This window comes from Bactrocera dorsalis, chromosome 1 (genome assembly GCF_023373825.1).
Source record: "Bactrocera dorsalis isolate Fly_Bdor chromosome 1, ASM2337382v1, whole genome shotgun sequence".
Classification (NCBI taxonomy): Eukaryota; Metazoa; Arthropoda; class Insecta; order Diptera; family Tephritidae; genus Bactrocera; species Bactrocera dorsalis.
This window is the reverse complement of record NC_064303.1, coordinates 14574912-14586533: the sequence shown is the minus strand read 5'-3', so window position 1 is coordinate 14586533 and position 11622 is coordinate 14574912. Positions and strand designations below refer to the sequence as shown.

At 32.8% G+C, this 11622-nt stretch overlaps 1 protein-coding gene across 12 annotated transcripts in view; it reads right to left on the bottom strand.

Moving 5' to 3' along the window:
• Window positions 1-1932: 1932 nt before the first annotated feature.
• The window catches only part of LOC105228487 (semaphorin-1A), a 481986-nt gene continuing 472296 nt past the window's right edge, over window positions 1933-11622 (bottom strand). For 10 of the 12 annotated variants that reach the window (XM_049455921.1, XM_049455900.1, XM_049455934.1 and 7 more), the window contains 2 exons: window positions 7034-7103; window positions 1933-2106 (listed from right to left, as the gene is read on the bottom strand). Coding sequence is in view for 1 of the 12 variants with exons in the window: in XM_049455929.1 (XP_049311886.1) it covers window positions 2104-2106 (3 nt within the window). In the remaining 11 variants the exon portion in view is untranslated. The remainder of the gene's footprint in view (window positions 2107-7033; window positions 7104-11622) is intronic. The other 2 variants (XM_049455926.1, XM_049455929.1) reach the window with 1 other exon arrangement.

The following is an 11622-nucleotide window of genomic DNA, read 5'->3' as shown; positions in this document are numbered from 1 at the left end:
GTTATAGGGTGAAATATATTATATTATACGTTTTATGCGAATATTTGCAAGTCGAATTCGAATTCGAAAATTATAGCTAAAATTGCTTATTTGAGTAATACTAAGCGTTTATGTATTATTTTTTTTATATATACACTAAATATGCTAATTTTAAAGTTTTAAAACTAAATTTACAAAAATTTTAATTAATATAAATTTACAAAAATTTTAATTAAAATAAATTTGAAAAAAATATACATTAATTATTAATATATATATATTAAAAAAAAATTTCAACGGTATAAAAAAAAATTACAAAATACTTTTCAGTACAAAAAAATAATACAAAATACTTTTCAGTACAAAAAAAAATATTACAAAATACTAGTGAGGGCATGTTTGGAACACCGCTTGGTTTTCTTTAGTTTGTGGCGCAACTTTAGTGTGGGTGTTCTGTTACTAGTTCAGCGCAATTGTGTGTGTGCGTGAAGACATAACTCAAAATGTCGCTGTGTGTGCTTGTTGGCATGCATGCATGTATGTATGTATGTATGCGCTTACACAAATAATGCAACTTGTCTTTTTCGTTTTATTTCATATTATTAATATTACTTAAATATTTCTCAAAAAATCTTTACTTTGCCGAATACAAAGTCTAAGCTACGCTTACTAAGTGATTAACGCTTGCGGTCTTACTCGCTCATCCGCGCTTATTTTACTTTACTGTTATTGTTGCCTACTGGTACACTTAACGCTACTATGTACTTTGCTTCATCTGCTTATGCTGTTTTTTCTTTTAGTTTGTTTGTATGTATGCATTTAAATTATGATTATACTATATATATGTATGCATGTAGATTACTATTATTTATTATATGCTTGTTGTATTTGTATATACTATGTATGTATTTCGAATGGAAAAAGTATGCATGTGAGACTACGTTTAAGCCAAGTAAAGAAACGCCGAAAGTGTACATACACATACATGTGTGTATGTATGTAAGCAGAGCGCGCTAAAAGCAGCAAAATCGCATGCCTGCCCCTACGCCTTACGCCCAAGCCAACCTCAATAGATATCATTCTCATCCCAATCCACCGATTGCAACACCAATTTGTCCAACTCCTTCGAATCGCCGGAGCTGCTGTTGCGCCGCCGCCGCTTACGATGCAACTGCGTCCACTTCTTGTTCAATTGTGCCATTTGTGGCGCCGCAAACATCGCGGCCGCTGCGGCGCTCAGCTTGGTCGGCGTTATGGCGCTGGCAAAGCTGCTGCTGCTCGGCGTCATCGTCGTCGCAGGCGTCGTATTGATGTTGAAGATCTCACGATTCTGAAAGAGTTTCTTGCGCGTTGGTGGCGGTGGCGCAGTGGCGGCGCGGCGTGTACGTGTGACATGCGGCGGCGGTGGTGGTATGTGCGCACGCGCATACTGTTGCAACGGTGTATCGACATATGGTGGTGGCGGTGTGATCATCGCCAGCGAGGAATCGTCCAACTCCAGCTCGTCATCGTAGTCGTCGTTGGAGTCGTCTTCGGACAGATCGAATGTGAAATTTGGATAGGAATGTGGCAGATATTCGCTGCAATTGTTGTAGCGGTCGTCGTCGTCATCGTTGCCGTTGACGCTCATGGCGCGTGCTGTTGCTGCTGCGCGGCCACCCTCACATTCGGGTGAGGTTGATATGAAGTGTGCGGTTGGTGATTTCGGTTGTACGGGTGTGGCTGGCACGGATTTGGCGAGCGTGTTGGTGTGCACCACTTTGCCGCATGTGCTGCGCGTGGCGGCGCTTGTTGTTGTTGCGGCTGCTGCATGTGTTGGTTTTGTTGTTGCGCTATTAGTTGTTGCGTATGTGTTTGTTGTAGCGTTTGCTTGCTGCATTGCTGCTCTGGCGTTTACTGCTGCTCCTACTGCTGCTGTTGTTGCTGTTGTTGTTGTTGTTTTAATTAATGGCATCGATTTGGTATTACATATCAATCAATCACGGTAAATGTAACTACAATTCTTGGGGCTCTCCTGCGGACTAGGACTGCTGGAAGGTGGCGCTGGACTAGAACTACTATTTGACATCACCGGCGATGAACCGGAACTGGAGTGTTGTGCTGGACTATTCGAACGGTGCTGAGTTACTATATTGTGATGAGATGTAGAGAAGAAATTCATTTAAAACTTTTTCAATTAAAACAAAATTTCATAAAACTAGCGTTAGTTAGAGTTAGCAAACTAGTTTAGTAGGAAAGTTAGTTCGAGTTACATAACAGCTAACACCTTAGAGACGAGCGAGCGGTTTTTACAATTAAATGCAAAGTGGGAATTATGTTACATACGTGGTATTTTTACTTCACTTACATATGAAATTGTTTGTGTTTGCGTATACTTAAGCATTCAACTAATTAGTCGCGAACTAGAAACACCTTTAATCGGTAACTGATGCACTCAGTTTTAGTTTCAACAAAATTTAGAAATTATTGACAAATATAGTTTCTCTCCAGACAAATATAGTAGATTATTATAATATAGCCGTGGAAAATTTCACGCATTAAACTAGCAAGTCAATTGAAAAGTCCCCAGATTGACACATAGATGGCGCTACTAGAATATAATTGTTGGATAGCCTCAGCTAACCAATCATTAGTTTACGTGGCTCATTGGCCTACCAGATTAACCTAACCTAACCTATATCATTTTTACTGAAGCAATGGATAAAAGCGATTTAATCGTGTTGTTAAAATATTGCTTTTCGAAGGGAAAAAATGCAGTTCAAGCAAAAACTTTGCTACATGAGGTGTTTCCCCCAGGATATTTAATCCTCAAGAATTGTTATGCTTAGTTTAGACGTGGTGAAATGAGCACCGAAGACTGTTTAAAATTGTGATCTGTGATTGACGGCGAATGCTGAGGACTCCCAAAGAAGGTTGTTACCGACGAAAATACCCACACAGTTTACAAAATAGTTATGAATGTCCTCCAAGTGAAATTGCTCGAGATAGCAGGCACTATAAAGCTACCAACTGAGTGTGTACATCATATCATTCACAAATATTTGGGTATGAAAAAGCGCTGTGCCAAGTGGATGCTGTGAGAGCTCACTTCTGACCAAACCCAATGACTAGTTAATGGTTTGGAGTAGTGTTTGGAGATGTTTAAGCGTGATAAACTCGAGCTTTTGCATTGATATTTGACAATGGAAGAAACATGGCTTCATCTTTCCAGTTCGAGGTTCAATCGACAGTCATCTGAGTGCACTCCACACGATGAACTCGCTCCAAAGCGTGGAAAAACGCAACAGTCGACTGACAAAGTTATGGCGTCGTATTTTAGCATGGACATAGAATAATTTTTATTGACAACGGACGACTATTACATAGCGCTATTGGACCATTTAATGGATGAAATCGCCGAAAAACGCCAGCAATTGAAGAAAAATAAAGTGCTGTTTCACCAAGACCATTCTCCATTTCACAAGTCAGTGAAAGAGAGATGGCAAAAATCGCCGAATTGGGCTTCGAATTGCTTTCGCATCCATTTTATTCTCCAGATCTGGCGACCAGCGACTATTTCCTTTTCTCAAATCCCAAAAGAATGCTCGCTGGGAAGAAATTTTCTTCCAATAAAAAGGTGATTGCCGAAACTGATACTAATTTTGAAGCAAAGGACTAACCGCAGTACAAAAATGGTATCGAAAACTTGAGAATCGCTGTGATCAGTGCATCACCATTGAAGTGAATTATGCTAAATAAAAAAAATTAATTGAAGAAAAAAAACAAAAATGTTTTATTATTTGGTAGGCCGGGGACTTTTCAATTGATCTGTTATTGTCTCGTGAAGCTTACTATCCTTTCTGACGACTCTTTAATTTAGTCAATTAGCAAATTATCTTACCTAATTGAAACGATTATTATTTTTCTCTCGTACCGAGATTTTGTAATCAATAACACTCGTTCATACAAACACTCAAATGTATACTGAAGTAAAATACCAAGTGATTTTGGAGTGATAATTTATGGTGTTCGGAGTTTTGTTTTCTGTTAACACCTGTTGTGAATTTATACATTTTTTTAGTTAAATTTTCTTTCAATTAACAAATTAATTTAGTTAAGTTAACTCAATTCAAGTATCGGGGTTTTTTAGACGTGTGGTTTTCAGTTAGGGAATACGTCTTTCAAAGCTGATCTTTTGACAGCTGTTACTTGATTTATACTCAGTTTGGTTGATCATTTCATAATCAACAGGCTTACTTCGAAACAACGCTGTAAATCGTGAAAAAGTATTACCAAAATAATGGTTTTGCGTCCAATATTCGACATAATTACCCCGCAAAGTCGGTATTCGAGCAACATTGTTTCGGTTTGACACCACGTTTACTCAAGCGGATAATGTGCATCCCCAATAGACGCTATTGTTGTTGTGGGGCAGACTATCGAAGAAGGCCAGTTTGAGTCGACCAGTCATCGTTGGCATTGGAGCTGTGTTCATGCACTTTATGGAAGATTTTGTGGAAGGATATTGGTTTTTAGACTTATAAAATTCAAGAATTGAATCCTAGTTGTTCGGCTTCAATTCTTGCAAACGTTGGATTTTATAAGCCCAAAAACCAAAATCCTTCCACAAAAGTGCTTAAGCGCTTTGCACGTTCAGTGAATGAACCGAAAATGAGATGGCCATCGATTTTCACAAGAAAATTTTGTCCAGCGATGAAGGTCGCTTTTCGTTGAATGGGTACTTTATTATGTAAGAAAAGTTATCACATTCGCAAAAAAATCACTCTTGGGTGTGATCTGTGCCATAATATTATATTCAATGGGGAACACTAAAGAATTATGAATAATGATATTTTTGAGTCTGAGTTGGATGTTGTTGATATGGACGACTTTTGGTTCCAATTATTAGTTATAATTTTAATTTAATCAAATATTGTGTAATATAATTAATTAATTTTTCATTTCCGTAATTTGTTCTGATTTAGTAGGTATTTATTTTTATTAGTTTTCGATTCTATTTAATTATATATCAATTTTATTATTTTTAGATTAATTATCATTTTTCTATGCAAATTTTGATTAAATTTAATTATATTTTTATTACTTATAATTTTAATATTTAATTTTATTCAATTTCGATTTATTTTAAATATTTTCATATTGACTTTTTTATGAAAATGTAATTAATTAATTTTTGATTTTCATAATTTGGTTTGATTTTGAAATTATTTAATTTTATTAATTTCCGATTTTATTTAATTATTATTTTTTTCATAATTTTCATTTATGTATGATTGGGCTCAATTTTTATTCAATTTAATTATTTTTTATCCTAAATTTCATTTAATTAAGTTAGTATTTAATGTTATTACATTTCGATTAAATTTAATTTTTTTTTACCTTTTTTAATAATTTAATTTAATTTAATTAATTATGTTTTTAATTTTTTTTTCAAATTAGAATTTAATTAGATTTTTTAAATTTAATTTTCAAATATAAAATTTTTACCGTTATTTTTTTACTAACTTTTTTTTAATTTAATTATTTTTTTCCTAAATTTAATTTAATTAAGTTAGTATTTAATGTTACTAAATTTCGATTAAATTTAATTTTTTTATAACTTTTTTCATAATTTAATTTAATTAATTATGTTTTTAATTTTTTTTTTTCAAATTAGAATTTAATTAGATTTTTTAAATTTAATTTTCAAATATAAAATTTTTACCGTTATTTTTTTTACTAAGTTTTTTTTCCATTTAATTATTTTTTTCATAAATTTCATTTAATTAAGTTGGTATTTAATTTTATTAAATTTCGATTAAATTTAATTTTTTTATAACATTTTTCATAATTTTATTTCATTAATAAATTATTATTTTAATTTTTTTTTCAAATTAGAATTTAATTAGGGTTTTATCTTTAATTTTCAAAAATAAAATTTTTACCGTTATTTTTTTTTACTAATTTTTTTCCATAAGTTTTTACTTTTTATTATTATTTATTGTCTTTATTTTCCCTTAACCTATTTTTTTTAATTTTTATAACTGTAAAAAACCGTTTAAATTATTTTTAATTTCAATTACTCGAATTATTTTTTGTTTTTGTATCCATTACCTGCAATTACTTCCGCTTCCATAGAATTATCACTCCCTCAATCGCATAAATATCGTTTACAATAACAATTAGTAAGGGCTTACAGGGCTTACACGACAAATAGGCATGTTGCAACCAGCACTACTTCATAAACTGGCATAATATTACATATTTCTTAATTAGAATGTATGCATAGCAGTAGTAAAACAATTAAAAATAATTTGATGCTCGCTGCAACATGCAACATGTAGTAAAGAGGTTAGGGGAAACTACTTTGCTAATTAATTCACATAATCTCACAGCATTTCATAGACGATAAGCGACAATTTTATTTTGTTTTGTTTTTGTAAAGGATTTTTACTAACTAGCACACGAGATGAGAAAATGGCAAAAGAAAAGTCGGAAAAATAAACGAATGAGCAAACGGAAATTATTGGAAAATGCTACAAAATAGAAAATAGGTGAGGAAATATGGTGTATTGTGTGGTTGTAGAGGTGTGTGTGTGAGATTTGTTGTAATTGGTATATCGTTTGAGATGAAGATGAGAGATTTGTTATAGTAAATACATATATATTTTTTTAAATTTTTTTGTACTTATGTAATATTGTAGTTAAACAAGTGAAAGTGAAAAGTTTGAACTTCTATATATAAACGAATTTATGTATTGATTACTAGTAATTACATATATAACTGGTGATTACTCATTTAAATATTGAAAAAAAAAGTGTGAACAAGTTCGAAAATTCATAAAACACTTTCTTTATTATGATTTGCAAAAGTTTATTTAACTAATTTAGTGACTTGCTAAGGTGTAATTATTTATATGTGGTAATTATGATTAACACTATGTAAGTAGTACTTAAAACGAGTATGTAATTAAGTAGTTGAGTTTGCATAGTCGCATTAACGTAGTTTTTGTAACAAGTTTGTAGGTTAAAAGCAACAAGTATAATGAATTCTTTAGTGGTTTTGAGCACTTACCAATACCATGACGGGGCGGCTGCCTTCTTAAACGACCAAGACTTCTGTTACGTGTATTTGTGTTTACAGCCTGAGAGTGAGGGGGGAAAATTTGATTTGAAATTTGAAAAAAACAGAAAACAGTTTTCTTTGTATATTTGACATGTTCAAAACTAGTTCGGTATGTTTTTGTTATATTTTTTTGGTTTTTCTTTTATTTTTTGCGTTGTGCCGTGAACTTTCGTGTGTGCTCGGTTGTGGGTGTGGATGTGTGTTTGGCTGAGTTTGTGTGCGTGTGTTGCTTGCTTTTAATGCAAATTTAGTAATGCTTTAATTCGATTACGCAAATGCAAAACGTTGAATTAACTATTTAGTATTAAGTGCAAACTACTTATGAAATTAACTTGAAATTGCTAAGAAATCAATCATAAAGTCTTATTTATTAAAATTCCATTCATTTTTAATGTACTTAAAGCTAGAATTGAGCATTTGACTGTTGTTGGATTGGAGTTCATTTTAAAATTTTCCGTGCTTGAAGTTTTCTATTGGATAATTGATCAAGTAATTATATATAATCCGTTTACTTGTAAGAAAATATTCTCATATACATTGTGACAAAAAATAACCCGGAAATTGTATTTAAAACTTCCGGGTAAATGATTTAAAAACAAAATAATTTTATTAAGTTGGTAGGACTATCCTTAATTATTATGCCAAATATGAACGCGTTTTTTCAGCCAGTTTGTTCATAGCAGCTGCTTGAGTCGGCACATCTCAGTAGTGTGCTGCGATTTATACAAGGGATAAAAATATCGAACAAGGGACTTGCCTTAAATATTGTATTTCTAATCAAATTCCGTAAGCGAAATCGTTGCGAATATTGGAGAAGGCTTACAATGATTCAGTTTTATCTAAACCACAAGCCTACGAGTGGTACAAAGCCTTCAAAGACCAAAGCGATCAAAGAGATCGTTGAAGACATGCCTCGTTCTGGACGTCTAACGACCTCTTCAACTTATGAAAATATTCAAAAACTGAAGGATATGGTGCTTGAAAATCGTCAGGTAAGTGGTAGAGAGATGACTAGAGAGTTCGACATCTCTCGCGAGTCCGTTCGAATGATTTTGGTGGATATTTTGGGTATGAAACGCGTTCTTGCTTGACTTGTCCCGATAAAGCTGAATTTTTTTCAAAAAGAGTACCGTAAAAAGGTCTCTTTGGACAAGCTTGATCTTGCGAAATCCGATCTCACATTCATGGAGATGATTATACTGTCGATGAGACATGAGTTTGTGAGTTTGACATCCAACAAGTTCAACAATCATCGGAATGGAACACGTTTTCAATCGATCGAAGATATAAAAAAAATTCTCTGAAGGAGCCAAAAAGTGTTTCGAGGACAAAAAATATCGTTTTATTTACAATTTTCGGGTGCTTTTTTTACAATGTAATTAAGCTTTTCGTTCACATGACTATGACACTAAATGTGTCATAGGCTGGTCGGCTCATGTTTCCTAGAAAAATGGATACTTTTAGAGCTAGTTGAAAATTGAGAAACATTTAAGTTTGCTAGTATGAGATTTTTTAGTGAATACAGGAACTGGTACGTTCCGAGCCAATCTTTTGATATTTTGTTTCTATAGACACTACTTGACTTATACATATATCTGATCAAATATGATCCGGACCAGTCCATTTATACTAAGCGCGCCAATCAAAATGGTACACACTTTTGATATCAGTGAAGTAGCAATCGATCTCAACATCTCTTATGGATCGAAACAACACATTTTAGTAATTGGTTTTGAGTAAGAAACCTGTCAGTGCTAGACTCATACTAAAATGAATCTTTTGCAAAGACTATGGTGAAAAAGTATGCTCGAAGAACATTCAATAAACCCATAATTTAAGTGACGAGATATGGATTTGTGTATGAGACGTCGAAACTGTTCCGAACTATCAAAGAATTTAGCGAATGCTAAAAACTGTTCCGAACTATCAAAGAATCTAGCGAATGCTCTACAAAAATGAGTTGGAAACGAAAAAAGTAGAGTTTTCTGAAGGCACTGAAGGCCATCTTAACCAGGGCTTATAAAAAAGTATGAAACATTGGACTAAGTGTTGGCAGGCTATTGACTCAAAAAGAGCCTATTTTTAAAAGAAAATCAATTAATTTTTGATTTTTTGTAAAACCTTTATGAATACAGAAAAGATTTAAATTATATAATCTAAACATTACGAATCGCTACTAGATAGGGTATCTAGGCAACTGAACGCTAGCCACCACTTTTTGTTTATTATCTATTACTACCATTGTATCAGTCTGTATATACGCAAAATATTTCTTCAGCTTTTGAAATATTGATCTGAAATCTTACATAGCGTCATTTTTTCCTGCACACCTATCGGATTATTGGACCATTATAGCGTATGACCGCTATACAAACTGACCGATCCAAATGAAGTCGTTGTATGGAAAACCCCTTTTATTTGATAAGATGTTTTCATGAAGTCGGGCATAAAATATTGTTGAAGACAATGCTACAAAATTCTAAGAAATTTTCAAGAACGGTTCTCTATATCATATACCACTGTGATCAAATTGAAAGGTGAATTTTTTCCATTTCATTTCCGTCAAAGTAATCTCCTTCCACGGCAACACACTTCTGCCAACGAATTTTCCAGTCATCATAGCACTTGGAAAAATCCTCCGCCTTAATGGCCATCAGAGCCTTCTTCGATTTAGCTTTTATGTCCTCAATTGAGTCAAAACCGTGTGCTCGGAGTGGTCATGTGAATTTGCTGAATAGCCAGAAGTTAGACGAAGGTAAATCAGGCGAATGCGCTGGTTGCGACACGATATTAGTTGAAAATGTAGCAAAATGATAATGAATAACCAATGCAGAAGGAGATAGTGCGTTAGCGCACTTCTTTGTTCAATAAATTCAAACATAGTAAAAATCGAAGAATTCACTTTTAGAACCTCACAAAACGACGTACTTGTATATCTCAAATACTAATTAAATTTGGCTATTCGAAAAACACGCGAAGTATAAATTAAAAATTTACTTTTTAATTTAATCACAATAGTACTTGCAATTATTATTAAAAATATTATTAAAAATTAAATTCAGGTATACTTTCCTATTTGACAAGATATCAAGCTTGGACTGGATTATTTTCCAAGGCAATGCTGCAAGTACTTTGTAACAAGTAGTTAAGATTGGACCAGTATAACATTGGCTGCTACACAAACTAACCGACCCAAATCAAATCAAATTTTATTAATTTTTATGCAATAAGGAAGGGTATTAGGCTTCGGCACAGTCGAAGTTAACTGGTTTAATATATGTATATTATTATTGATATGCCTAATCGTGGTGTGACATGCATGTGTTCGAATTTTTCATTAGTAAACATTTTTTCTCTATGAAACCAATGGTCACTATACAATTTAGAATTTATCTGATATATATATTGGTATTGATTTCAATACTATGTTTATTAGTTTCTGCTTTTGAAGTTAAACTTCTGTAAATGATCAACTATAATTTGGTAAAATGTTCGAAAAAAAACATTCACTATTAACAAAAAAACACAACTACAATTGAGAACACGTACATATGTATGTAATTATACGCTCCAAAAGGGATATGACTTAATAAGCGGTTAGGTGTAGGAAAGGAAGCCAAAGCCAATTCATTGAATGAAACTGAATTTTAGAGTTTTTCTTTGTCTTTTGCGCTTTTATTAAATTTCGAAATTAATTTTTATCGAAATTAGTTTGAAGCCAATATCAGGTTTGGAAAAATTTAATTTTTTCGAAATTAGTTTGAAACGAATATAAGGTTTGGGTTTAAATCGATCATAAGGCATACATTACATACCTATGCAGCCATACACGCATACATACAAACATATATGATATGATATGCACATGTGTTTGTATGTATGTACATATGGTAGGTGGCTGTATAACTTTCCCAATGCACAGTTATTTGCTTTCTAATTATATGCATTTGCACTACTGTGAAGTATAGAAGATAGATGTATAGTATGTATTCTGGTAATCAATAAGCATATCCATGAACAACAACAACAAACAAACAACAATACGTACTAAATATTGTAATAGTGAGCTAGTAGGCGGTACATTGTGGTTCATATTGCTGAGAGTTCGGGGCGTGTGAGCGGTTGGGTTGGCTGACTAATCCAATTGACCGATTGGTAATCGCCACAATGCGTTCGTGTTGGTAAATACATATTTATTTATGTGTGTGTTTCAGTTATAGTTTTGAGTACCATATTTTTCTGCATAAAAACTGTTTTTTTTTTGTTTTTGCTTTTGCTATTTTGATTGGCTATTGTTTAGTTTGCTTTGAGTATATAGATATATTTGTTTTGATTAACTTTGCATAAACTAAATTGCATTCCGCTAGTTTTATTAAAGAAATTTTATTTTTGATTTATTTATGAAAAGATATGTGACAATGGCATTCGTTCGTTAGTGAGCAAAGAAAATTGTATTAAAAGTGTGGTGGCAATGCAAAAAAAATTATTGATTTATTTTTATATATTTTGTGTGTGGACAAAATGTATGAAGATGAGTG